The 27,558-nt window shown below is 47.4% G+C and overlaps 9 protein-coding genes across 9 annotated transcripts; 6 read left to right on the top strand and 3 right to left on the bottom strand.

Annotated features, from left to right (window-relative positions):
- Positions 1-2,713: 2,713 nt before the first annotated feature.
- On the bottom strand, positions 2,714-3,203 carry PGRI_020830 (SNARE domain- containing protein; the record flags this gene model as incomplete). The annotated part of the gene is made up of 3 exons (XM_040789796.1): positions 2,714-2,872; positions 2,982-3,090; positions 3,178-3,203. The coding sequence occupies 3 exons, from the start codon at positions 3,201-3,203 to the stop codon at positions 2,714-2,716; spliced, it is 294 nt and encodes a 97-aa protein (XP_040646749.1).
- An 880-nt stretch (positions 3,204-4,083) lies between these two features.
- PGRI_020820 (FAD dependent oxidoreductase) lies at positions 4,084-7,977 on the top strand (the record flags this gene model as incomplete). Its single annotated transcript, XM_040789795.1, has 10 exons — positions 4,084-4,145; positions 4,198-4,324; positions 4,382-4,437; positions 4,491-4,580; positions 4,635-4,924; positions 5,004-5,725; positions 5,947-6,041; positions 6,114-6,456; positions 6,624-7,720; positions 7,785-7,977. 10 exons carry the CDS (start codon positions 4,084-4,086, stop codon positions 7,975-7,977), a joined length of 3,075 nt encoding a protein of 1,024 aa, XP_040646748.1.
- Positions 7,978-8,315: 338 nt separating this feature from the next.
- PGRI_020810 (RTA-like protein) lies at positions 8,316-9,430 on the bottom strand (the record flags this gene model as incomplete). The annotated part of the gene is made up of 2 exons (XM_040789794.1): positions 8,316-9,261; positions 9,309-9,430. The coding sequence occupies 2 exons, from the start codon at positions 9,428-9,430 to the stop codon at positions 8,316-8,318; spliced, it is 1,068 nt and encodes a 355-aa protein (XP_040646747.1).
- Positions 9,431-10,148: 718 nt separating this feature from the next.
- On the top strand, positions 10,149-11,327 carry PGRI_020800 (uncharacterized protein; the record flags this gene model as incomplete). Its single annotated transcript, XM_040789793.1, has 2 exons — positions 10,149-10,592; positions 10,647-11,327. The coding sequence occupies 2 exons, from the start codon at positions 10,149-10,151 to the stop codon at positions 11,325-11,327; spliced, it is 1,125 nt and encodes a 374-aa protein (XP_040646746.1).
- A 920-nt stretch (positions 11,328-12,247) lies between these two features.
- On the top strand, positions 12,248-13,354 carry PGRI_020790 (ankyrin repeat domain-containing protein; the record flags this gene model as incomplete). Its single annotated transcript, XM_040789792.1, has 1 exon — positions 12,248-13,354. The coding sequence occupies one exon, from the start codon at positions 12,248-12,250 to the stop codon at positions 13,352-13,354; it is 1,107 nt and encodes a 368-aa protein (XP_040646745.1).
- Positions 13,355-15,386: 2,032 nt separating this feature from the next.
- Positions 15,387-17,103, top strand: PGRI_020780 (uncharacterized protein; the record flags this gene model as incomplete). The annotated part of the gene is made up of 3 exons (XM_040789791.1): positions 15,387-16,070; positions 16,125-16,499; positions 16,555-17,103. The coding sequence occupies 3 exons, from the start codon at positions 15,387-15,389 to the stop codon at positions 17,101-17,103; spliced, it is 1,608 nt and encodes a 535-aa protein (XP_040646744.1).
- A 1,522-nt stretch (positions 17,104-18,625) lies between these two features.
- Positions 18,626-20,124, top strand: PGRI_020770 (GPI anchored serine-threonine rich family protein; the record flags this gene model as incomplete). The annotated part of the gene is made up of 6 exons (XM_040789790.1): positions 18,626-18,674; positions 18,725-18,803; positions 18,855-18,995; positions 19,046-19,318; positions 19,660-19,794; positions 19,878-20,124. The coding sequence occupies 6 exons, from the start codon at positions 18,626-18,628 to the stop codon at positions 20,122-20,124; spliced, it is 924 nt and encodes a 307-aa protein (XP_040646743.1).
- Positions 20,125-20,703: 579 nt separating this feature from the next.
- gem1 (ERMES complex Ca(2+)-binding regulatory GTPase GEM1) lies at positions 20,704-25,173 on the bottom strand (the record flags this gene model as incomplete). The annotated part of the gene is made up of 7 exons (XM_040789789.1): positions 20,704-20,750; positions 20,801-20,876; positions 20,932-21,415; positions 21,469-22,405; positions 22,482-22,659; positions 23,283-25,111; positions 25,164-25,173. 7 exons carry the CDS (start codon positions 25,171-25,173, stop codon positions 20,704-20,706), a joined length of 3,561 nt encoding a protein of 1,186 aa, XP_040646742.1.
- A 604-nt stretch (positions 25,174-25,777) lies between these two features.
- PGRI_020750 (SYLF and SH3 domain-containing protein) lies at positions 25,778-27,191 on the top strand (the record flags this gene model as incomplete). The annotated part of the gene is made up of 4 exons (XM_040789788.1): positions 25,778-25,820; positions 25,903-26,006; positions 26,063-27,120; positions 27,170-27,191. The coding sequence occupies 4 exons, from the start codon at positions 25,778-25,780 to the stop codon at positions 27,189-27,191; spliced, it is 1,227 nt and encodes a 408-aa protein (XP_040646741.1).
- Between the last annotated feature and the right edge of the window lie 367 nt (positions 27,192-27,558).

Genomic DNA, 27,558 nt, shown 5'->3' with positions numbered 1-27,558 from the left:
AAAGCTACAAAAATTTTAATTGACCGGCCCCACTCCGACAAGATCGACGGTGAACTTTTGCAGACACTCCACTATAAAATTCTCTGTGGGTTCCAGAACTTCCAAGGTCTTTTCTTGTCCAGGGCTCGGATCGCATCATTCCGATTTGTTTGCTGATAACATTTATTATAAAATGTCGTCATCCTGATTGACTCATTATTGCTATTTTTATATTTTTATATTTATATATTTATATATTCTTATACATTTTGTCTCAATTTCATTGTCCTACTATAACAAATATATGGGTCATGATGTACTTGAATATTAATAGCTGTCAAACTGCCCAGGTGGGCACTGTACACATAACCTGTAAAGATCTAGGCATGCTGGCAAGCTAACGCTAAAATTATATTGTCATTACCAAACCATATCAAGAGACGCGTCAAAGAGTCAAAGCGCAACTAAATATAGCCAATCACAAATCAACTGTAAATATCAACAGGCCTCATCTAGTCTGAGCTTATCAGTTCGGTTAATTTTTTTTAGATAGGCGCTTTAAGGCAGTGGGGCCCTGGTACCTTCCTAATACGGGTCTTCGTACTCCGTATACGTATACTAATAAGGATTGTTAACTCCCTCAAGATACATGTGAAAGTTACGGTAAAATTAATTTAGAGAAAACCTCATAATTCAGATAATAAATAAACAGCGCACAGAGACAACTCTTGCTTTCAAACGCAATATAAAACTTTGTAGTTCTCGGCCCGAATACCCATAGGGCATAATACAGCTTCCGGTGATCGCCAGGGGCTAGGTCGCAATGCCTAGCGGGAACTAAAAGAGATCGCGTGGATCAACTCTTTGCCAAGAACGGGAAAGAATTTTTTTACACTTACGACGGCCTCGGTTGGACCAATTGTACACCGGAATCAGTCCACATGGGCAGTGAGGGTTTTTGGTTCAGCTTTTACGGTCTAGAGGTCTAGATCAAAAGTGGGATGTATATCGTACAAAATACCTAGACGTTATGTCAGTCGCCAAAAGAGGTAATACGCTTTCAATGCTTATATTCTAAGCGTCGATCATTTTAGCGATCTGCAGTTGCAAATCAAAATTGGAAACCCCTGTCGAAGCAATCTCATACGGCTTTGTTGCAGCGGGATGATTGAAGGTAGGGAGAAACTTCACTATGCCCAGATGCTTAGCTTGCTAGTTGTATGGGAACTGGTTTTCCTTTTTGTTAGCAGGCTTTGTATGTCGTCATGGGTATGTAGCTAGGCAGCCTCGGCTGTCGGAATAGCGTCCAGCGCAACCGCCTCGGATGCAGAACCGCAATGCCGCTGCATATACCAGACGAGACATGTGGAACTGATATTGTTAAGCATCTGTCCCTGTTATGCACCATAGGATTGGCTGCCCGATCAGAGGAATGAACTCATAGGCGGATATCATGCCACTCGAACGTTGAAGAACCGTTTCATCGGACCTCCTGGTCAAATTAGCACCATGTACTCCGTATGCAGTGTACCTTTGTCTAGCATTGTCTAGGGTTGAGCTCGGTGTTACAATCTTCAATAGGTCTAGTGATGTTACAGCTTCCTATAGTGCTATGTTGGATCATACTCTGCACTTGTTATGGTTAAGTTAAGATGCGCACAGTATGTCGATCAAGATGCACTGTGGTACCAGTGGTAGCTATTTGCTGGAAAAAAAAGTCTCTTCCTTGATCTCTGCGCCAACAGTCAACTTACCCCAAGCCCAGATGGTATTTCAAGGCATATTTGCCAAAAATAGCGTTCTGATATCAAAACTAGAAATGTGGCACACGACACAATAGAACAAGTGTTTCAAGTCTGTATGATAAATAAACTTTCCTGACTCCTACATCTGATTGGAGGAGTGAGAAGAAATGGAGCGAGAAAAGAGTCTAAGTCGGACTTTCATTATGCCCCTACTACCTCCGTTTTTGGTTAGCTCACATTGCCACAGATTTGGTGAGCTTAAACTGATAATTTAGTATTAGAGTTTTTTGGGGGTAGATCCAATATATTATGGGGTAATGGACCACTTGGTGATGTCAGTAGAGCCTTCCGGGGAGCCGACGGGTACAATTTAGATGACATTGACCAGCTGGTACATATATCCACCTGATCCATTGGTATACTTCGATTACGCAACGAGGAAATACTGGGGTATGGCCGAACAGATCTAGTGAGATGGGGATATGTATTATGTTCACGAGTAAGCACAGTATTAATGACATAGAAAGGGATAAGCAAAAAATGCAGGTCGCAGTGGGATTTAGAGCCAGCGGCTCCAAAGAAGAAAACAGAACCACTTGGGCCGATTTGCAAATCATGAAAACGTCAATCAAGATAACCCAGAGGCCGGAAGGTGACCAAAGTGGGTCGAAGGAGGTAGGGGTCGGGTCGCAATGTCTATAACAGGCACAGCCTGAGAACAGGACGAGTATATTGAGAACGACGGGGGAATCCTGGAGCACAGCATACACTGCAATCCAATGTACCATGCCATGGTAAGATTGAGCGAAGCACAGATGCGGCCTATGAGACGAAAACAACCCAGCACCATCGAATAACATGGCAGGATCGGGTCATAAATGTTCGATAGCAGTCTCGGTCCAGCAAGCGCATCGAAGATTGAGGGGGACGGGGGATGTGGGTGACGGGGTATCGAGGAAGCAGCAGGTTGAAAAGACGCAAGAAGTGCTTCAGAAGATCCACCCAAGAATGATATAGAGAGCGATACCAGCAGCGATACACATGGCAGCGATCTTCAGCACGGCCACAGAATCGCCTTGTTTCGCCATCCGCGTCAGTCGAGTGGCGCTGCCTTTGAGATTCGTTGAGAAAGAGGAGAATACATCGCTCTAAGAAGGCAGTATTGTCAGTTGCAAGTTAACCAAACCAAGGCCCCAGTCAAAATATCCTCAAATTTCGAGTGATTATCGGACCAGGGAAAGGTTGATCAAGACGTACCGTATGGTCGAGAGTGTCCTGGTCCCGCGCATTATCATGGATATCGATCGTCACGGACCGAAGGGCTGAGACTTTCGAGGAGAGGGAATTGAGGAGCGCATTATTCTGCCTGTTTCAAAGTATTAGCACTCAGATCAAAACATGACTCGTTTCATAGGGATGTCCGACAGGACAAGGCGGCGAAAGGGGGACATACTGCTCGCGTTCGTAGGCGTCACTCATTTTGAATACTTCCAAGTTTTCCTTGATAGTTTCGCAGTGTATGTATTAGAAGTGACGCAACACAGAGACCGGAGAAGAGTACACGGAAATGAGTGAGGCGGAGGTGAGTGGCCAAAAGCTTCGAAGGTTGGGGAATCGGAGCCGACGTCAGCTCAGTGACAGATCACATGATCATCGATCACTATGGGGAAATTTACAAATTTCAAGTCTTCATCTTTCATTATATCTCTAACAAAATATACCGAGTTGCACAGTCTCACGCTTTTCAGGTCGCAGGAACCCTGCTTGTATGCCTAGAACACCGTGGACTAAGTCGCGCATAACTTATAACACGCAAATTCGAGTCCCATATTGTGCAAAGTGCTCATCAAAGCCTAGATTTGCTATATTGCAATTGGATGAGTTATGATGATATCCCTGATTAACAGCATAGACTACATGGCAAGTTGGGCCATTTGAAGTCCCTCAGGGCTTGTTGTGATAGTATAGATTAAGCGTGAGGATATCAGCCAAAGCCTTGCGTTGTCCACCGAATCCCAATTGACTCTTCGGCTGTTATTACTGTTTCCTTCTACAGTCAGAGGATGTGGGTGTATATAGAACCAACGATGACTTAGAGTCAACAGGGCTTGAATCGACCTATATTCATCATTAAATTTCTGCTTGGTTATTTGTCTTAGCGTGTTAGAACTGGAAAATGTATAATAGTAAACATATTAGGATAAATTCCAATTTGGAAATAGCGACATAGAACAGAAGCTGGGGGAGCTTTGTATGCATTTTCTTTCGGACCCACAGTCTGCAAAGTCGTTCCCCGCCTTAGATCGACGTTTTACCCCGAACAGCTCAGATCATCACACTTTATGGTGACATACGCAAAATGGCGTCAGCGGAGGACGAAAGACCAGTAAAACGTGCTCGTCAGGCCTGTGAGCCGTGCCGGTGAGCTTGAACTTCCCAAGTTGAGAGGCAATTCGAACTGACATTCCTCTAGCCGGAAGAAGTCGCGGTGCCCAGGAGAAAAACCGAATTGCTCATACTGCGAGCGGCTGGGTCAACAGTGCGTGTATGCGGGCAATGAGTCTGGAGAGGAAGTATCATGGCAATCACAGAAGATGATGGTAAGTATAATTGATACCTGCGTGTGTAGAACCTAGACGGATTCTAATGTGGCGCAGGAACAACGCATTTCCGGAATTGAGGGGAAACTAGAGCAATTGATGGAATATATCAAGTGTGTTGCAATTGCGTCTATACCCTGTTCTATTTGGCTGATTGAGGTCGTAGGCGACCTGCCTCTAATCACCCCTTGGCGCCAATTGTCCCTGAGAAACACCCCCAGATACCAGAGCTTACACCTCTGGAGAGCTCTTCTATGTGAGTTAAGCTTGGGATAAGCTTGTAGGAGTTCTTCATTGACCATTGAAGTAGAGCTGGATCGTCCGGGATCCCGGATGCTGAGCTTTATCTAACCTTTTGTAACGCGCAGCCCCTTTTATTATTCCCACACAGGTCCTCTCTGGCCTCGTTGGGGAAGCGGGACCCCGAGCTTTTACTCGCAATTGAAGCTCTCGGTGCTCGCTTCAAAGGAATAGGGGCCATTGACCAAGACATACAATCGGAGGTGAAAAGAAAAACAGGAAGAGCCTGTCAGATGGTCATGATGCGTTTGGCATCCGGCACTGTGGAGCTATCTACGATTCAGACACTTTGTCTTCTAAGTATGCTGGAATTTACAGGTAAAACAGCCCTAGCCTGTGTTCTTGTCTTCGCTTCTAACATTGTGTTTCATCTGCCCAGCGGGTCATATCATTCGAGCAGGGTCTTATACTAGACTCGCCACATATTTCATGAAAAACCTCAGAATAAGTGGCCTGGAGTCTTTAAACAACTTGGAAACTGAACGTGATGAGCGCAAGCTCTGCTACATAAGCCTCGTCATGCTCAAAAACCTCCAAGGGTCTCTACATCCACCTGGAGACAGCTTGGACTTACTTGCAGAGCCTGGTGAAATCGTCTCTCCATTGGGTGCCATGATTTCCAACAAAGACATTAGCCGTGGTAACAGCGGTGTCTCAAAACCGGACATTGGTATCATTGGTAGTAGTGTTTACACAAGCGAGCTATGGGCGATGTCATGTAATTATGCCGCCAGCCATGTCGGCGTTGACGCTCATCCCCCGTGGTCTCCGAACTCTGATTACTCCATGATCAATTTCCGACACTGTGAGCACGAGAGTCTCATGCCACTCAGGTTCCGACTGCATGCAAGTCGCTTCCAAGATCATCCAGCCGCCGAGCTTCAGGCTCGCCGTGACTACTGGAGCCCATGGCTATTCTTCCAGCTCGTTTGGCACGCAGTTCCCTGTTTGGTAAACCATCCGTTCCTGTTATCTATGCGACTTCGGAACTTCCGGAGGACAATGCCTCAGTCATTCCTCCGAAATTCTTTCGAGCAGCTGACCTTCCACTCGGGTTGGGTTGTTCATTTTCTCGAGCTTATCGAGGCGAAGAACTTCGAGGTATCTGACCCGACCATAGGGCAGTGCGTGGCAATTGTTGCCACGATCTACCTTCAACATAGTTTTGTGGAAGATCAAGCTTTTAACAGAAAGGCGCAAACGGGATTTGAGAAATGTCTCAGATTTTTACGCAGCATGGGTCGTCGGTGGCCACACATCGATCGCCAGGCCAGTCTCTCCCAGCTGTTACTTTGGTGTATTGATTCTGATGTCTACTTTAGGTCCAACAACTGCAACAACTCCGGGATAGCGTTTCTCCTGGAGGCCTTATGACAGACAACATCGCTCCGGGAGGAACCAATTCTCGCCAGAAGTGGTCTGTGAACTTACAGTTATTATGGAAAATCTTAGTATATGCCCATGCAAGCAATATATCAGATCCTGCTAGCGACATCTTCGGCCCGGAACTTGCCAAAGACAGTGTCGGATGCTCAGGGGACCTTTCCGCTGGTGCTATCACCGAACGTGATTTTGCTTTGATTGGATCTGCTGGGATCTCAGGCCACAAGACAGTGGCCGCCGAGTGTGTCACCTACCCACCTGAGCAAAATGAGGATCCCATACAAGCGCCGAGTCAAACCTCTCAAACCTCACCGCGGATGGACTTTTCGGGGATTTCAGGAGATCCTAGTATGGAGTTTGGTGGTGGTGACACGTTATTCCTCCAGCTACAAGATTACGGCAGAGCATTTGAAGACTGGCTAAGCGTTAATCCGACTTCCACAGGCGAGGTTGGCATCTAGGCCTTCTTCATTCATCTTCTCACCCGGGGAACACGGACCGGGTGCCGACCTTTCCGAACGCCAAGACTCGGTACTGAGCCGGCCTCCGCATTTTATAAGGATATATCCTCCGACCGGTGTAGTTCAACGACACTCCTCTGGCTATTAATGTATAGCTCAAAATGACCACATCTAAGACAGACTCAATTCTGATCGTGGGCGCTGGCGTCTTCGGTCTTTCGACCGCTCTTGAACTCAACAAGCGCGGATATACGGATATCACCGTTGTCGATCGATTTGTTCCACCATCAGCAGATGGAAGCAGCGTTGACATTTCGCGCATTATTCGCGCCGACTACGCGGATCCAATCTATTCCCAAATGGCCAGGGAGGCATACAATGGATGGACTACCGAGTACAAAGACCAATACTTCGAATCAGGATTTGCCTTGTTCTCGGAAACGCCTAAGAACGACTACATGGAGAAGTCCAAGGCTATAATCCGGGCGGCAGGCGGCAAAGTAGACGATCTCGACGATGCCATGGATATCCGCAAACTCTACCCCAGTGTACAGGCTGATTTCTCTGGCATGAATGGATATCACAATCCGAGAGGTGGCTGGGCCGATGCCGCAGGCAGCATTCAGAAGCTGGCTTCCAAGTGTACTGTGGCGGGTGTTTCGATAATTGCCGGGCCTCGCGGCACTGTTCTTTCCCTCCGTCGGGCGGGCTCGCGCGTTGTTGGTGTCAACCTTGTTGGAGGGCAGGTATTACTTGCTTCACAGGTGATCTTGAGCACTGGGGCGTGGACTAACCGTCTTTTGAACATGGGCCATGCGGCATCTTCCTCTGGCCAGCCTGTTGGTTTCATTCAGTTGACCGAAGAGGAGGCTCTCGAGATGAGAAAGATCCCTGTCATGATCAACATGAGCTCCGGCGTGTTCTCCTTCCCTCCTACACCGGACACAAATGTTCTCAAGCTTGCGCGCCACGGTTATGGGTATGCGACAGACATCAGTGTCAATGTGGATGGTGTTCAGAAGACACTTTCTTCGCCGAAGTTCGAAACCAGCAATGCGGCCACTGGATATCTGCCTGATGACGCGGATGAGTCGTTGCGAAAGGGGTTGCGTCAGTTCTTCCCCAAGCTGGGCGACCGTCCTTGGATGAACCGTCGCCTGTGCTGGTACACGGATACCCCCAATGGAGACTTCATTATCGATCACCACCCAACCATACAGGGGCTGTTCATGGCTACTGGTGGTGCAGGACAGTAAGTGTCGATTGAAATTATTACTCTGCACATTATGTCTTCATACCAACTAACCCGATTTTAGTGGATTCAAATTCCTCCCTATCTTGGGCCAATATATCGCAGATTGTTTTGAGAACAAAGCACCCGAAGCTTTGCGTCAAAAGTGGAGGATGAACCCTCCCCGGGATGATTCAAACGGGCCTATGGCGGGCGATGGAAGCAGAGCAGGGCCCCCGTTGAGGAAGCTGAGTCCACTCGAACAGGCCAAGCTGTAAATACTGGATGCAATGAGATATGATTGATGAAGATTGGTCCCCAGGGCCCCGGGGTCAAGCAAGCTTGGAAGACAACCAGCCTCTTCATACTCGACTTATATATAATCCTCCTAATGGGTCTTGGGTAGAGGTAAATGTGGTATATCTCATAAGTCCAATTGTGAGTCATATGATAAAGATATATTCTTCGAGTAAATTGACGTCCAAGTCTAGGTTTATATAAACATATTGGGAATTATTCGCAGCCAGCAAGGAAGAAAGGCATCATAGAAAAAACTAAAAAACACACAGCATCTTCAAATACAATATATACAACAAATCATGTCACACATCCAGTATCAAACAGGAGGACTAAGTGGAGCGAGATCCTTTTCGTCCTCAGATGCAGCCCTCGTATTGGTAGCAGTCCCCAGAGCAAAACTACCATCCTTGCACACAGGCCATTCACCTTCCCGCAGCCAATACTTCTCATGAGAAGGCTCACCTTTAAGCACCCCTTTCAAATCCAACGGATCGGCAAAGGTCTCCCACTGAGAACGGCGGTCAATCCAGCCGGGACCCATTCGCTCGGTGCGACCATCAGGACAGAGATACCGTAGCTTTTGACGGGGCAGATGCCGACCAGGATGCATTAAGTTGAGCCACCAAGTGAAGAGAAGCATAGGTCCCAACTCAAATGCATATAGATACCATTCGTTGCTGACAATAGGCCCGCAGTTCACCCGACAACCAAGATTTCCAAACATCTCGAATGCCTCGACGGCGCGGAAGATACACCGTAGCAAGACAAGACTCGATGTCCCGTAGAGTGTGATGCAGATCATACGAACATTTGGCGGGAGCATCCGTGCCCGAGAACAGCGGGTGTGAACTGTTGCAACGACCACGATCACGCAGCATTCGACCACTGCTTGGAGAACAAGACCTGCAGCAATGAGTGTTCCACCGGACTTGATCTTGTCCAGGTCAGAGCCGGCTGATGCGCTCTTGGCTGCTCCTACGACTGTAATTGCTTCCACGGCAGCGCCGACATAGACGAAGAAGATGAGGACACGGTTTGGATTGAGGACTGCGTGCATTGGTAGGTAGTTCATGAGACGCCCGATGAGGTTATAGGCGGCGGCTGAGTAAACTGGTGGGCCGACATAGATGAAGACTGTTGATGCAATGTAGATGTTTAAGTTTGCTGAATGATAACTTGATATGCAGCGGAGAATCCAGCCCACAGTGAACAGGGCTCCACCCCAGCAGATGAAGAATGTGACGCGCCAGAATCGATAGCGACTAAAGGTGTTAGAACAACTCCGGTCTCAGGTTGTATATCAACTTACTAGTTTTGGTAAATATGTAGGAATAGAGACACGCCGACCAAGGCCGCAAATATAGCTGGTAATATATGACTTGGATTGTACAAGTAGAGATTTTCCTCTGCATGAGAGTTATTCGAGGTCATGATGGAAATCCAATGAATTATGGATGGATATACGAGAGGGGAATAGAATGCTTAAATATCCTTTCACTCACCATGTATACACACTATGAAGCGGTGCATATGTCTTTATCAGGTTAGACAGAGCTGTACTTGTCGATATTCCGCCCCGTAGCCCCGCCCATATAGTTGATGAACTGGCCAATCAGCGACGTTTGACTCAGCCTCACAGAGCGCTACATTTAACTAAAAGCGGTTAGACTGGGTAGCCCAATAAACCTCAATTTGGGTGTTTTGGGCCTTTTCATCCTTTTCTTTCTTAGTGCGATATATTACGATTTTATAGCCTCTAACGGGGTACCCCTGTACTCCATAGCCAGGTCTCTGAACCACTGCAGTGTCCATTTTGAGATCCACGCTCCGCTTCTCCCGTGCGCCATGCCAGGTGTCCCATCAGGTCGGGCCTGTGACGCATGCCGCAGGCAAAAGAAAAAGGTACCGATAAAATCATGGCACAGAGTGCTATTTCTAATATGATACAAAGTGCGATGAGAAACAACCTGCATGTGGACGATGTCTTCGACTTAAAGTGAGCTGTGTGGGGTCCGGTCAGCAACGATTCAAGTTCAAGCAGGAACACTTTTCCCAGCCAAATCAGAGCCAAATGACTTTCGCCTTAAAACCGATATCAACAAATAAACAATATCATTTTCAGATACCCCGCGCATGTCCTGGAAACAGTATGACATCATTGACCAGTTCGTTTGTCGGCGCCATAAAACGATCCACTGATCTCCGATACAATTTGTGGTGGGCTTTTGGCATTTTCTTGGAAGATGTACCCCGACGAATCGGAAGTAATGAAGCACTTGACCGTGCAGTTGATGCTCTTACGACTGCCCATGCTGGCTTCTGCGCGCGCCAACCAATTTCGGTTGAAGCACTAGCCAAGTATTCCCATGCGCTCAGAACGCTAAGAGTTTATCTAGATGACCCGCTCCAGGCGAGTGCTTCCAGTACGCTGTGTGCCGTGATGATACTTCTGCTCTGTCAAACATTCATGGGAAATAACGCGCAAATATCAGGACACGCGCAAGGGGCCGCTAGCATTCTAAAAGCGCGAAAGAACTTTGGCCCACGCGATGACTTTGAACGTAGATTGTTTCTCTCTTTACGGGGAAGTGTGGTAAATCACCCCAGACCCTCATCTCCCTCATAAGCCAAGCTGATCACACCCAAGTTATTCGAAGGTTTATACAATGATGCTATCGACCTAAGTCCCGAAGAGTGGGATGCCTTAGTCAAGAATGACTTTGATAATAACCAACCGGAAGGCCAGATTGTGCAATTTCTAGCACAGGCTCCAGTCCTAATAAAACGTGGCAAACGAGCTATACGCGACGGCGAAGATGTAACGCCTTTGGCAGAGGAAGTCCGAGCAATATACGAAGAATGCAAATTGATTCTGGGCGAATTGAAAGCACGAACAGTTGAAGCTGAAACTTCGCTCAGTGCTAGGCCAGAAACCTTCATGACCCGAATCTTGCGAGCACATTATCTCCGCACTCATGGAATTGGTATCGCAATCACAACATTTTTCAACTGCATTCTTCAGGCACTAGACCCCGGTGACTACATCTCCCTGCTAGACTCAAGCTGGCTTGTTGAGGATACTCTCATACATGCTCAGAAGTCCAATATGCACCGACCTGTTGGAGCAGGATACGTACTACTGTGTCTATCAGCAGCATGGATCGTTACTGCAGACCCCCAGCTACGGTCAATGGTGGAAGCCGCCTTGTTTGACTATCATGGAGACTTTGTGGCGCATAATGGCGCGAAGATATCCCGGGAGCTGGAACGGGTGAAAGAGAATTTATGGCTCGGGTCGATTGCTACCTCAGATGAATGCAGTTTTTGACCCCTGAGAATATGCAGCTGTGCAAGATATCTAAATATAACTTATTGCCTTTATTCAGTTCTTAGTAGTATTACAACGGTTATGGGGGTGAAATAATGAGCATAACTGCACATCACCTCAAATTCAATGGCGTGGTCGCAATCCACTCTCAAAGATCATGAACAATGTGGGTGTGTCGGACCCAGTCCCGACGTTAGCTATTGAATGCACCGTTGTTGCTTGTGTATGTATATCAATATCCCTTTCTGAGATCGCATATCAACAGAGTTAGTTCATCTTCGTCCACCTGGATCGGGATTATAATGATTTCAAGGAGGCTCACGTCGTTATGGTTGTTTCTCATGTTTGGACATCCAACAAAGTAGAGTCATAATACCTAACAGAATATGTCATTCTGTCCAGGCAAATTCGAAAAGCTTAGAAGTCATTGTCATGCCAAGATAGGTTCTACTGCAGACTACGAGATATCCAGATTCAATTGATAGCCACGAATAGCTATTAATCGGTAGATCATAGACCATTGATCGGCTAGGGTAGTTCAATCTAACTTAGGTGAATATAAAGCGACAGACGCCTGACAAACGAGGCAGCCTGTTCCATTGTAGTCTCAGTCGGTCGTCTCTAAAGTCTCTTTCATTCACTTTCCTATTACTCGGTTCTCACAACTAGGCACCTGTCTTCTATCTTCCCTTTCCTCTTCTCTTCTCTCGTCAACCTCAACTCTCTCACTCTGATCATGTCTCGCCAACCTCATATTTCTCACTCTGCTCATGTCTCATCCCCTCGCATTTCCTTCCCTGTTGCTCTTGAATACCAGCCCAGTCCTTATCATTCCAGCTGGTATCCTCGTTATTTTTGTGACAACCTTCCTCCCGACTCTCACATGTCCAACACTAACATGACTTGTACCGACAGCAACCATGTCACTCGAGTGGCTGCCCACGGAGCTCATTCTCATGATTGAGAGCAACATTGAGTCCAAGAAGGACCTCAATGCCCTCATTTGCACGAACACACGTTTTTTCCTGATGTTTGAAGACAAACTCTACAAAACAAACACGGCAAAGGAACACGCCGCCATTATTTTATGGGCAGCTAAACGAGGCCTCTCTGGAACCATCCTCAAGTGCCTCACGGCCGGTGCCACAGTTCCGCTGCTAGATCGATTCAAATCTCATTTGAAAGATCGCAATGCTCCCGAGTCCATTACTGTGCTCCCACGATACCCAAAGCCACACCCTTTGACTGTAGCGGCCGAAATTGGCTCGATGCCTTGTGTCCGTCTTCTCATCCGCCAAGGTGTCAATCCAAACTTTCTCGACGATAACTACGAAACCCCGATGCGACAGGCCGCCGGAAATGGTCACGTCAAGGTGGTCAAGTTCCTACTCAAGGATGCTGATGCATTCACGGGTGAATTCAAGCTGCGACGGCCACTCAAGCTTGCTGCAGCTCGGGGTCATTTAGAAGTTCTCAAGGTTCTGTTCTCCTTCCTTGACGAAGCTCCTCGACTCCTTACCGTCAAAGATGCTGCACAGATCATCATGTACGAGGGACTTTGGCACTGCCACGAGGATGTTGTCAAATTTGCACTTAGCAAAGGTGCCGATGTGAACGACGAAAGTCCAAAACCCACGTTGCGGTTTATCTCGGATTTACGTTCAGACGAACACCCTTACCGACAACCATTCAAGCTCACCCAAAAGCACAAGACCATACAGATGATTGACGGAGTTGAGACCCCTGGCTGGGTTTGCGAAATACCAAATCCCCTGTACGCTGCACTCCTCAGTCGTAACGAAAGGATTCTCCTGTTGATGTTTGACTATGGCTGTGATCTTCAACAGCTCGGTCCTGAGGCCTTACGATATGCAATCCTAAAGAAAGACCACGTACTTATTTCTAGGTTGTTGCGTATGGGGATGATCTTCACCCCCAGATCCTTTAGCGGGGGCTTTGAGCAGCAAAGTCAAAAGTGGGAGAACTTGATGATGAGCAACATGAACGAACTGGGATTCAGGGCTTGAACAGACTCGCACGTTTGTTCCACGTCACACCGAGCCATCATATCGACACACATCCCTCTCAACAAAGCATTTTATCAATCGCCTGCTTGTGCACTAGCGTGGGAGCACCGAATGAAGAAGGATTCAACACTTGAAGAGATCGGTACATTTGTTCTGCGCCACTGTGACATTACCACAACACATATTCCTCTCAAGAAAGCATTTGATCTATCGCCTGTTTTTTGTGCATACTCTCTAGTTTTCAGGACGTTTCCCCCATCTTCTATCTAGAAGATGATGATTACAGAAGCAATGCACAAACAATCAAGAAAAGAAAAAAAGCAAAAAAAAAAAAAAAAAAGAATTTTTGAACTGCGAAATGAAGCGTTTGATCCTTTACTATCCAATAGTTATTAATGTTCCCTGATTAGGACACTAACACAGTCCATATAAGTAATGGCCTCCTTTGAATGCCATACTATATGGGCTGATATTGATTAATAGCCTAAAAGACCTGGGTCGAATGTCCGTGGGGGCCTATCCGATCAACAAAACATATGAGTAAGGACAAGCCTGGTATTTTTCCTAATCAAGTATCAGAACCCCATTTTGCGTACAGTCGTACAGTATGCTTGAATCTCTCCTCACTTTGAACCTGCGATATGACCAAAAAAAAATCCAATTGAGTACTTTCAACCTCAAAGGGAGACTTTAAGACGGTCATCCTATCAGAAAGCATCTGGGACGTTTACACATCTCTGCACTCTTCAGCATCCTCTATCACAGGTGTTTACCCTAACTCGAGCTCGGTTCAACGAAATTTCCAAGGCTTTCCAGGTGGAAAATGAGTTCGTTTTCCAGGCTTCCAAAGAAACAGCTTCGTCAGGGCTCTTCCAAAGGATCAGCTCTAGACTGAATAGGTACGAAACCGGATTATGGCTAAAGAAACGCCTTGATCAAGCTCAATCCAACTTCTTCATTGGGGATGAAAGGTCGAACTGGTACCAATGCCATGGCTGGAACATTGCGGGAGGCAAACCTATTGCGAGATTTGGGGGGCGATAGGAGGCCCAGCAAAGGGTGGGCAGGTAATTGTCATAATTAGCAGATTGTACTTTGCTAGATTGCTCGTTTTGCTCACTTTCCAAATTTGGCTGTCATAGGCTGCAATATCTTCCAACTTGAACTGTTCTTCAGCCTAGAAGTACTTACAAGCCTCAATACCACTATTTTAGCTATTTTCATTAGCATTTGAGTCATATTGTGTTCACGGCCATACCTTTATGTCTAGTTTGGCGAGAGCCAGCTAAGTCCCAGCAGCCAGTGCCACCGGTCTCTTATATATAGTGCTAACCGATAGAAGAGCTGACTATTCCGCGAATTCAGAGCGCAAATATTTTATGGCCTGACTAGGTTAGATACAGTTCTATATTATACCTCGAATATCTTCTAGATATATCCTCTCTTATATAGTCTCAAGTCGTCAAGTTCGCAAAGCAACACGTAGATAAGTTAAGCCATTTATTTTGATTGACCAATATATTAGGACTCGGTTTCTCATCTTGATTGGCCTTCCAGTCATACTAATGGACCTCTAATGGAGCTAAATTGCCCTACTCTTATAGCGTAATGCTGCCTAAAGTCAGATAGCCCCCTTGCAGGAAAATGGGAGAGAGGATCTAGGGTATCTGTTAAACTAAGTACTCTGACCTTGGGGCTGTGGAGCAGTAATATGGACCATAGGAGAGAGTCCTGTCATTATATGATCTTAGAAATTCTAAAATTGACATTTGACTAAAAAGAGAGAAAAGGAAGAGACCTATCATGAGCAAACACACTGGATGTTCGTCCTTGATTGCATGATTGCCTGAATGCCTGATCATGACGCGCCCTGCGTTTGATGCTTTCCATACCTGGCTATATAGTCTTCCTGCCTTTTTCTGATTTCGCTTATACCTCGTCGTCTCTCGCTTCCCACAACCCCCTCACCTGCAACCCCCACGATTACTAAAAGGCCCCAACAGGAGCTTTTCCTACGTGACAATTTAACATCATGGCATCCCGCCCTCCCTACATGAATGCAGAGGAGATAGAAGAGCATATGAAGCTGGTAAAAGCTGACACCAATTCTTTGACATACGACAACACCCGCTTGGAGGAGGAGGTCATAACGGCACCTTTATTCTCCCTTTCAGCATGTGAGGCTCTAGATACCCAGCGTCTGAATAACGATAAAAATCCCAACGGGGAGCGAACTTACCCCCAGTATGGACTTCTGGGTCTCCGCAAACGACCTGCTGGCAACGCACCGGCACAAGGTGATCTTGTGTATGCCAACGTGTCGGCACCATGGTCTACCTTCATCTGTGGCAGTCAAGGAAGTGGCAAGAGTTACACACTGTCTTGCCTGCTAGAAAGCTCATTGGTTGAATCCTCCCCTGCCGGCAAGCTATCCTCACCTCTAGCCGGACTAGTGATTCACTATGATAAGTTCACGACCTTCTCCAGCACGCAGCTGTGCGAAGCGGCGTATCTGTACTCCTCAGGCATTCCCGTGCGGGTGCTGGTGTCCCCCACCAACTACATTGCCATGAAAGCGGCGTACACGAAACTGGCAGGCGGTTCAAGAATGCTGAAGGTTCAGCCATTGTATCTGCCGCAGAAGGATCTCAACATTAGCATGATGAAGACTCTTATGGGCATCGGCAACAGAGCCGAGCAGCCCCTTTACATGGAGGTATGTCTACACACCTATCCATGGTGACCATGTACTGATAGACGATTTATATAGGTCGTTATGAAGATTCTTCGCGACATGGCTATCGCCAACCAGGGTAGAGCTGGATTTGACTACAGCGCATTCAAACATCTTCTTCAGCGCGAGCAGTTCGTGAAAGGCCAGATGATGCCTCTTAATATGCGCTTGGATGTTCTCGAATCGTTCTTTGAGCCTGGATCTGTGCCTGGCGCAAGTCTGGATAAGTCCAAGCACCCTAATGTTGACGATACCTGGAGGTTTTCTCCAGGCACGTTGACAATCATCGATCTTAGCTGCCCATTCGTTGGCCAAGATGATGCCTGTGCTCTATTCAACATTGCGGTTTCATTGTTTTTGAAAAACCGTCACGACACGGGCCGCATCATTGCTCTCGATGAGGCCCATAAGGTAAGTGGATCCTTTCTCATATGTGATCCAATACTGAGACTTGGTTCAATTGTAGTTTATGACTTCGACCTCAGCAGAGGCCTCAGATTTGACAGAGACACTGCTCTCCGTCGTCCGCCAGCAGCGGCATCTGGCCGCGCGAGTGATAATAGCCACACAGGAGCCGACTCTTGCGCCGTCACTTCTCGAGCTCTGCAATGTAACTATTATCCATCGCTTCTCATCTCCAGCTTGGTTCAAGGCTATCAAGTCACACATTGCGGGAGGTGGAAGTGAAGACCTTGATGGAAAGACGGCGGCCTCGTCAACCATCTTTCAGAAAATTGTCCGTCTGCCAACTGGTGAGGCATTGGTGTTCTGTCCAACGGCCCTGGTAGACATCAAGAAGCAGGAGAATCAGCAGGATCAGGGGTTCTCGAGTGATATCTCATCCTGCGAGTCAGATACTTCTGAGAGCCCGGACTCTCAGACTGCGACACCCGACTCAGACCGTCAAGATGAGCCTATTCCGCATCGTGTCATTCAACTTGGAACTGCCTACGCCCACATTCGAGTGCGGAACAGGGTCACTATCGATGGTGGTCGTAGCGTGCTTGAACGTTAAGGTGGACTTGAAGAGGAAACCACAAGGTGCACAGCAAGTGTGGAAATTCCCCCGATATGGAGGGAGCTATCGAGAAGACATGGGTTTCTATGTACTACCAAAAAGTGACAGTTGAGCAATACAATGAAATCGTCTTTTAATCTTTATTGTACGTAGACTGGTTTGCGCATCTAGCCACCATGATGGAAAACTAGATGATTCACAGTCCATTCATAAAACAAGTAACTACCATACCCAATTTTTCTTTAGATTCCTCACATATTCCACGTCATAATTGATGAATTGATATGTTGCTGACGACGACTATTGACTTGGCCTAGCAATGGAAGTGTCGGAGAACACAAACGCACATCGAGACCGAACGGGGGATCTTTAGTTACGACAGTCACAAGGATTTCTCCCGACGAGTAACCTGGATACCATTGAACTATTTTAATATCTCCCAATGGTTGTCCAATGGGTGCTGTTCCGACTTTGTGTTTATAATTCGTGCAACTTCTTATATACTGCAAGACCGCGTCCTAGGCAACCATTTTGGAATGGCAGAGCCTCGTTGGAAGTGATATTGCCTTTGCTCTAGTAAATCTAAAAGATATGGACTTGATTTTTAACCTTCTTGTCATTTTCGCGTGTGGACCGGGGACCGGTTGAGAATATGAAACACCCTTGGCTTTGTGTTACTGAGCTCATAACGACCAAGAGGACTCAGAACACAATACTCCCGGTGTGCTTAGACCTTTCGGAGTTAATGTCTCACATTTAGTAAACGATCGAGGTTATTAAATGTCTGTAAGGGAGTGACTTAGTTTGTTAGAGGTCCAATATTCTGTGAATATAGAGTTCCGTATAGGCTTATTACAACGGATATTTGATATAGATATAAGCATTAGAACCCTTTCATAGATCACTCACGGTATCGAAAACTAAGACGCATAGAAAAAGCTAATCATCTCTCATCCCTGAAAATCACAATTGAATCTAAACGGGCCGCAGCAGTTACCTTAGGGGTACCGTGCTCTAACCAACCATCATTACGCCGATTATATGCACAGACGATGTATGAAATGTCTTCATTGCGATACGGACAGGAACTGTGACGCGTGTCCGGTCAAAATCAGAGATGTTGTACATGGATTGAGCCAACGAAATATTCCCATCTGGGCTGAAGATGAAGTTGCAAGCTACAGAATCAACAGTCCTTCCTCTAGATCCCTTTTACTGCATGCAGCGCAGTAGTAAATACACATCACGGGGACTAGGAAATATGGTCCATCTTGTACTCCGACTGGGAGCACGAGGGGTGATGGATCAAGGCACGGCAAATCAGCCCAAAAATAAAGATTGAGACCCTGGGATAAAATCTACTAACGGCAGAGACTATAAAGTATCAGGTTCCCATCTTATATCACCCCTGAATTTGATATCCTCCAAACTAGCGAATATATTGTGGCTCAACAATCCAAGATTGACAACTATTTCCTCGAATTACTTCACTTGGTATTGGTTACTAAAGCCAATCAGTATGCGGATTAATATCATCTCTTTGGTGGCTCTAGCTGCTACAGCTTCGGGTATGGCAATTCGTCTAGGGGAGTACAAATAAATCTAACAGTGAAATTAGCTCTCCTTGTTACCTCGCCACAAATTGGTGAAAAGATTGATCCCGAAATGCCCCTTACTATCAAGTGGCAGACTGTCGCGTACGTCCCCAGATCTTCGATCCTACCGGCAATATGCTAAGAATCATATAGAACGGACCCAGATACCTTCACTATCCAGCTGGTCAACCAGAATGTCTATCCTCCGACAACAGAAGTGGTGGTAGAGGATGTAGACTCTTCCAAGGGCTCCTACACCGTCAAAGCAAAGACATTCACAGGTGTAGACGATGGGTATGTCCAATTTAACTGCATTTCCTTTCATCTACTGATATTTAATATAGAAAGGGATATCAGATCAACTTCATCTCTCCCACCAGTGGCATTTTGGCTCAGTCTCAGCAATTCGGAGTCACTGAGCCTGGTGCAATTGCTAGTAGCTCTGGTAAGGAAACCAGCACTGCTCTTGAAACTTCGTCTGCTCTTGAATCATCGTCTGCTCTTGAAACCTCGTCTCTCTCGTTGATGTCTTCCACCGCGTCGGCCACTGATCTTACATCGACTCCTTCCGCGACTGCTTCCTCTCTGTCTTCGACCGCTACTCACTCTTCCAGTGTGTCTGCCCTTACCTCGTCCTATTATTCTTCTTCTATTTCTACCCCTACAGCATCTTCTCTTATAACAAGCTCTGCAAGTGCGTCCACCTCTTCCATTTTATCTCTCGCTTCCACTGAAACATCCTCCCCTTCAACATCTGCTATTCCCACTTCTACAACAATACCCTTGACATCCGCCTCCTACACGGCCTTGAGTTCAACCTTGACACTTACTACCCCAGCATCTCTCTCAGCCTCTTCTATATCTACACCTCCAACCTCTTCCCAAGTCTCTTCTATATCTCCACTTGAAACCTCATCCTCAATCTATTCATCTCCATCTTCTTCGTCTTTCATTACAGCCGCTTCTTCCTTCATTATATCCACTACCCCAACTACTTCCTCCACTACCGCTTCTATATCACCTATATCCGCATCTCTCTCGACTCCAAGCACAATTCCTTCCACATCCCATTTTACCCAATCCACTACCCCTGGTTAGTAAGGCGGAAAGCGAGGCTTTCGAACATTTCGCTTTCCACCCATCCATCGAGAAAACAAACACTAACTCTATCAATAGTATCGTCCGTTTCGGCAATGGCTTCGTCCTCGACCATGTCAACCGCAACCCATTCAACCTCTACTTCCACCACTCACCGTACCTCATCCGCAACCTCCTCTGCTACGGAGTCGGCATCTACCACGAATGCTGCGGCTCTCCTCATGCCACCTGTTGGAAGTCTGCTTTTGGGCTTGCTTGCTTTGGTTCTTTAAATCCCCGCCCTTTATCCCTCTGGCAACCGGTCAGTTGGAGATCCTGGGATTAATTATAAGTTGGGGATAGTGGGTTATTTGTGGTAGTTGTTACAAAGGCTACTGCTACTATTCGGTGAAGGGTGGAAGTTGGTTCAGTTTAGTGATGATTTATTGTGCTTGATGATGTTGATGTTGATGATGGGTCTATGGACTTATTTTATGCCCCCTTACATTAATGAGAAATGCGATAATGCTGTCTGTTTTATATTGGAATTATACTGCCAATCACATCTTGAGTTAGCTATTGCTCTATTTGTATGAAATTTCTCTGCCAAATAGGGTAACCTGTATCGTCGTCCTTTTAGTTAGGTTTGACGTCGATTAGTCTCTCCAAGGTCATTCTAATAGTTTCACATATAGAATAGTGCTTAGATGCGTCATCAATATGTAGATTGGTAAAGGTAATATAAACATGGAAAAAGATATCATAGGTGTCAGAAAACAAAAAAGCCACGCTAAAAAGTGAACCCCCGATTGGTAACCTCCAGGGTTTCCAAAATTGTTGAGTCGAGATCGATTCCATAATGCATTTGATAAGGAGTCTCGAACCATCCTATACCTACAAAGTGGACTGAACCACAAATGGAGCATCATGACTTGACGCTGTCGCTGGGTCGATCCCAAGTGCGAATATGGCCTGTCAGAATTTTAGCATAAATCGTCCTCGAAGAACTTCATTACACGCACCTTCAAGAGACGAAGTCATAATGCAATCTTTCTGGAAGCCAAGCCAGCAGATGGGATCTTCGCCGACGATTTTAGACTATGGGTCTGTTAGTATCTCACATCTAACACTCTGGACACCAATCGATGCTTACCATGATGGGGGGCAAAAGGGCAGTTCGAGACCGGGGTTCCACCGGGTGACTCGGGGTCTGGTCGATAAATTCATCGTACTTTTCGGTTTCGTTAGAGTCCGAGCGCACACGGTTATCGCCGCTGTCTGCACGGTGGCGGTTAGCAGTTTGTGAATTCGGCAGTACTATGCTAGATCGGTTTCGAGTTGAGGCTTGGTGTGCGCGAGGACGATGAAGCATTCCAACGCTGAAATCCCACAATAGGAGGCGGCAATCATCGCCGACGCTGCCGAACCGGTAAGTCTTCTGGTCACAGCGCCAAGGGTCGAATGCTACTGCTGAAACCCAGGAGTTGTGTCCTTGACATCTGGCAACAACCTTGCGCTCGGGGAAAGACCAGATCGTTAGTAGATCATCCTGGCCTCCCGTTACGATGTATTTGCCATCGGGCGACCAGCAAACACAGATCAGTCCGCCATAGTAGCTGCGGAATATATCTAGTACTCTAAGAAGGTGTTAGTTGGGAATTGTTGGGTTCTATTGACAGAGTACGCGTACTCCTCTTTCAAGTAATCCATGAGCCGCAGCGAGCCATCTTCGAGAACCACAGCCAGATGCCTTTGATCCGGTGAAAAGGCGAAGCTTGAGATTTTCTGGTTCGCCATTTTCCAGAATGAGACCGGATTGGTCTTCTGGTTCTTCGAGTTCACAGACTTAAGGATGTCCAATGGTAATCGTCCAACGTCATGGTCGGCATGTCCATTCGCCTCGGGGGTGAAAAGGGCATCCTCTTTCTCTTTATCGTACACGACCAGCACACCGTTAGCATGGGACGCAATGAACAGATTCTCAGACCCAGGGAGCCATTTTATGTGGGTGACGGGGGAGTTGTTGATAACGCCGTTCTTATTGATTCGCGCGTATTTCTGCGACATAGGCTCATACCATATGATGTCGCCCGCAGAGGATCCCATCACAATATCCAAGTGTGAGGATGTCTTGGTAACTTCGTTGACATCGTGACAGAGCATGTGCGCCTTGGTAAAGAGAACTTTGGTAAGATGCTCCTCTTTAGTAGGCGAACTAAGGTCAAGCCATTGGAATGCTCGGTTGATATTCGCAAAAGCAAAAACACCGTTCGAGTCGCGATCGCCCAATCGCTTGACAGATGTTTCGTGGGTGATGACTCGCGAGACGAAGGAAGAACTGCTCTTGATGATGTTGTTCTTGGGCTTCCTCCGCTTCGATGCGTCCTTCGCTGCCACCGGTGGCGCCGCAAGCGCGGAGTTTCCATCTCCAAATTGGGGAGGTGTAACAGCCGACTTCAAAAAGGTGGGAGGCTTCTTTCGAGGATCGAGAGTAACAAGAGATAGCTTGACGCCAGATGTAGGGGGTGTGGGTAGAGTCGCAAGAGGGTTCGGGTTGATTATAGGAGCTTCAGATGGGTGAGGAGGGGGTGTCGCGAGGAGCAGATCATCCTGGAGTATGTAGGTTCCTGTCGCAATATAGTCAGCTACTGAGATTCTGGGATCGGGATATTTAGAGAATATTAGCAATGAGCGCGCACATACCCTCGCCAACTTGCAATGGACACCCACGCTCTGGGTGAGTAATCGTATTGTTCGTTTCCACAACAGGGACCGCCATACCATTTGCCGCCCCCGCCGCATAGGCGACAGGGATGGTATAGCGTGGAGGGGGAGGGGGAAGGACACTAATACTGTCAGAAAATGAAGTGATCTCCGATATCTGATAGTCTTCAAGATTACGTCGGTAATAGTGAAAACCCCCCAGGTGTTAGTAAAGTCGGAAGAAAAAGAATGCTTACAACATGACGAGACGTCACTCAGGGAGATCTGGTGTGACCAACAGCCCAACCTTGGAACCGATCAGGCAAACGCGCAAACTTTGCCAGGTCTGTGCCTTTTATATAAAAGCTTCCTGTCTCTGATCTTATATATCGATATCTGCAAGCTCTTATGTGGAGAGAATGAGCGACAGATTGCAGAGATAAGGCTGGCAGGGGGCGAGAGTTAAGGAGAATAAGTCGAGAATCCACGTATATATACTCAATGATAAAATGTGTATAATAATATTGGAGATTCGAAGGTTGGAGGTTTCAAAATACAGAAAAGAGGATCAGCAAGGGAACTGATGTCCGGGGTAAATGTTCGAGCGGAGAAGAAACGTGCCTGGGACCGGCTTAACTCCGGCGGAGCCGGCCATGTGCCTGACTAAGTATCATCAAGAATATATCATTTACATTTATTTGCACATTAAACTATGGGATATGGTATAGAACATGAATGAAGACCCTAATTTCCACTGCCAACTCGTCGCCAGATCATCACCGCCGCGGCGCCCGCACAAACCACGGCTCCCAGGGCGATTCCCCACGACATCCATTTACCCTCAACATCCTCTTCACTACGTGGGAAAGCGGTACTGGGCTCCATGGCAGCCTCAGCAATATGGACAAACACCTCCTGGATTGAACTCCACGTTACACTCACATGGAGCGGCGGACTGGGCATGTTACGCATAGCTGTATATTCGTGAGGTTGGTACTCGGCTCGCTGGGTCGTCCGATCCAAGTCGGCCTTGAGGGCAACGAACACACTCGGGAGCTCCTCCAGATGAGGATATTTTGCTAACAATGCAGGAATGTATGCAAATGAGTCCGGGTCCGAGGAATCATACGTGTACGCAATCACGTCACACTGATCCAGCATTTTGGACTGGTTCTCCAGCAAAGCAGGTTCCAGCTCACCTAATTCATCCAGAATCAGGTAGCATTGTTTTCCGCCCGGAAGCTCCACCGTGTTCACTGCGGTACGCGGTTGGATGGTAGGGTGATATGTCGTGCTGAATCCGCGGGACAAAAGTGCATCGAGCAGGGCCGATTTTCCGGATCCAGGGGCTCCCAGGACATGGCATTGGACAACATTTCGTCCCACACGTCCCGGGCGGCGACGTTTTCTTCGTGGTCGTGTGACTTTCAGCGCCGCAGTAATAGATTGATCGCTCTCGGAGGGCTCAAAGCCCAGGTATGCCAAGTATTCGAGGGTAGTTTTGGGAGACAGGAAAGTAGTCATGCTCCACTGAGCAAGCCAGCCTTGCAGGGTTACATGTCCTGCCTCATTTCGGACTGTGGAGGATGGGAATGAACCGTCGGCCCATGATGCGGGCAACCCCGGGGTGGGAGCAAACAAGGATGCAAGTTCAGCCTCATTCAAGCCCCCATCATTATCCTTGTCGGATAAAAGAAAGAGGTTCACAAAGAATCGATAGCCTTCAGGTGAGAGTTCGGCAGAAGCGAACGGCGGTACTTCGAACTTCGGGTGTAAGAATTTCTCCTGAAGGGAGAGATTATCCGTGTACTGGAATGCTCGCAAGATTATCCAGACTGTTTCATGTCGCCCTTTCTCCGAGTACAATTTGTTCAGATGAATAAACCCTTGGCAGTCAATGCCTGACTCCGTGACCGACTCTGGACAGGCTTTCTGAATAGTGTCCTTGATGTGATTCAGATCCGCTTCGTTCAATGGTTTGGAAAAGCACCGGACCTGGAAATCCTCGAGCTCCTTATCTGATAGATATCCATCGCGATCTTTGTCGCAGAGATAGAATATCCTTTGCAAAGCTGCTACCGCAGCGGGCTTTAAAGCAGCCTCTTTGGAATCGAACAGCGGCGCGATGGGGTGCGTGACAGCCTTCTGACAAACAAAGAAGGCTTCGTTAACATTACGATGCTCCCGAGCACTCGTACGTATACATGAGTCAATTTCCTTGAACTCTGCCATCAAAGGAAGCATCTCCTCTTCAACCACTCGCGTCTCACTGTGACCAGTCGCCAGGTCGGACTTGTTGGCACACAACACAACCGGGACATTGACGCCCAACGAGCGGAAGTACGGTAGCCAAAACAAAGCTACCCGTTCATAGCTGTAATGGTCGGAATAGACGAGGAGGATCACATTGCATTTCCGTATCTCTCGTGCGAGATTGTTCCGTTCCTGGGGAAGGGCCGAGGTGTCGACGACGGTCGTGGTGGTAACATTTTCGGGGGTCCCGAGGGTAGGAGGGATGGTAATTTGGGGGAGGACTGGTTGAATCTTGTTCGTAACAAACACACCTTTGACGAGCGAGGTGATGAGACTGGATTTGCCAGTTCCCTCATCGCCGCAGACGCAAATGCGAACTAAACGGGTTGACTGTTAGCAGTGTTTTAGAGATTGAGATAACCAACATACCTGATGACATTTTCGCGTCTAGCGAGTCACGTATTGATCATAATCCAACCATGCCCAGGTGGGTTTGTAGTTAAGTGTATGGAGGTGGATAACCTTGGAAGTTCCAAGGTTCCGGATGAGACAATCGCGATGCGATAATGGCCTTGGCGCCTGTGACATTCTGCAAGTAACTACGTGCTATACAACGCTTTATACATATTCTTCTACACATAGGGACATCTAGAGATTATTACTCTATCTACAATCTTTTTGTTCTCTTTCTACTAATATTTAGTCAATGAACTCACTTTGCCAAGCAACTCTCCTTTTGCTCCGCCACAGACACGAGACCCCATAATTGGCAAAATACGTGGGATATCAAACTATAATGAGTATATTTGATCTACAATTGAGTATTCGGTTACTTTATTGAAATTATCCCCAAAATTGTGCTGAACATAATAATCCAAGGAGTTCTCTGCGAGGTACATCTTGAGCCTCCCGCGTTAGCCGTCATCACCTGGGGCCCACATGCAACTGACTAAACGTTACCCTCGAACCCTGGAGACTTCAGCTGCACATCTCCCTTCTTCCTCTTTCGAGTTTCCATTCTACCTCGATAATCACCACCCAAGATGCCTCTCGGGATCAACAATCCGTTGCCCTCGTCTATGGCCAGTAAGTTTCATCAATCTCCGAAGCCCACTTCCCCGCAGTCGTATGCGGCATATCCGGCTGACAGTGGATGCTATCTTAACAGGCGAGTGCAAAAAGGCAGCAAAGATCTTGACATCATTCGTTGATCCTAGGCAATCATTCGGTCCAGACAAGGTCATTCCCCCAGAGATTTTGGCCAATGCAAAGGTACTTAAACCCATCATTCCCCCGTTGCGCACATCCATGGCTAACAGACCTTTTAGGGTCTTGCGGTTCTCACGGTTCTAAAGGCCGGTTTCCTAGGCTCTGGTCGATTTGGCTCCGGTATCGTTGTCGCTCGTCTTGGCGATGGGACCTGGTCGGCTCCATCAGCTATTGCGACTGCAGGTGCTGGAATTGGAGGACAGATCGGGTTTGAGTTGACCGACTTTGTTTTCATTCTCAACGATGCTGCCGCTGTTCGCACCTTCTCGCAAGTGGGAACACTGACGCTGGGTGGTAATGTATCACTTGCTGCTGGTCCGATCGGCCGAAATGCCGAGGCAGCCGGCGCAGCCAGTACGAAGGGCGTTGCGGCCGTCTTCTCCTACTCAAAAACCAAGGGTCTGTTCGCCGGTGTCAGTCTCGAAGGTAGTATGCTGGTGGAACGCAAGGATGCGAACGAGAAATTGTACCGCAGTCGTGTCTCCGCGAACCAACTCCTCACCGGCAGCATTCGCGCCCCACCGGCCGCCGATGCTCTGATGCGCGTGCTGAACTCCCGTGCATTCCAAGGAAATATCCGGGGCTATGGTGACTCCATGTACAATGATATCCCTGTCTATGACGAGAGCCATGACGATGTGGTCTGGGAGGGACGCAAGGGCGAAGCCTACGGTCAAGGTACTCAGCGTGGTCGATCTAACACTGAAAATGATTACGACTACCGTGATAAGCCGCGCCGCGCGAACACCTGGGCTGATGATGTTTATGATCGGCCTGCCTCGGGACTCGGTCGTTCCGCGACAACCCGGGCCCCTGCCGGCGATTCATTTGATAGCTATGGCCGCAACCGGAGTAACACTGCGCCATTCGAGGAGGAATATGTCTATTCGGATCGCAGACCTACTCGTCCAACTGCCCCTAAGCCGGTTTTCCAGCAAAAGACTGGTGCAGCCCAATTGAGATCAGACCAGGCGGTTGCCCTTTTCACATTTGATGCGGATCAGGAGGGCGACCTTGGATTCAAGAAGGGTGAAATTATTACCATTATGAAGCGCACGGAGAAGGCGGAGGACTGGTGGACTGGTCGCATTGGTGATCGCGTGGGCATCTTCCCCAGGTAAGAACTTGTCCCAACTTTCTAGAATTGGTGGCTAATTCATTTACAGCAACTATGTTGAGGCTTCTTAAGTTTTATGCGCATCGCATCGAATTGTCCATGTAGCACTGTGATGAACTCTGGACATTTCTCTGGGGCTTGATGAACATATCCCCAACTCTTGCCCTACATATATCCTGGCGTATACGGATTCGTCAAACTTCTTTTTCTATTCGTTCGTTTATGTTAAAGTTGGCGCCATTTACATTCTTCAGCGTGGAGTTTCTCATACTTTTTTTTTTCTTCGGGGGGTTGCTTGGGGATACTGTCTTGGATCGTTTTGGTTTTATGCAGAGCATTTCCCATTGATTTTCCCCGGGTTTTTTTCCAGACTTTCTATGCCTCATCTCTAGTTTTTGAATACAACTTTCAGATCTATGTAGGCCTGACATTTTAGGT

Source organism: Penicillium griseofulvum, assembly GCF_001561935.1.
Source record: "Penicillium griseofulvum strain PG3 chromosome Unknown contig_80, whole genome shotgun sequence".
NCBI classification, from domain to species: domain Eukaryota; kingdom Fungi; phylum Ascomycota; class Eurotiomycetes; order Eurotiales; family Aspergillaceae; genus Penicillium; species Penicillium griseofulvum.
This window is presented reverse-complemented; position numbering and strand designations above follow the sequence as displayed.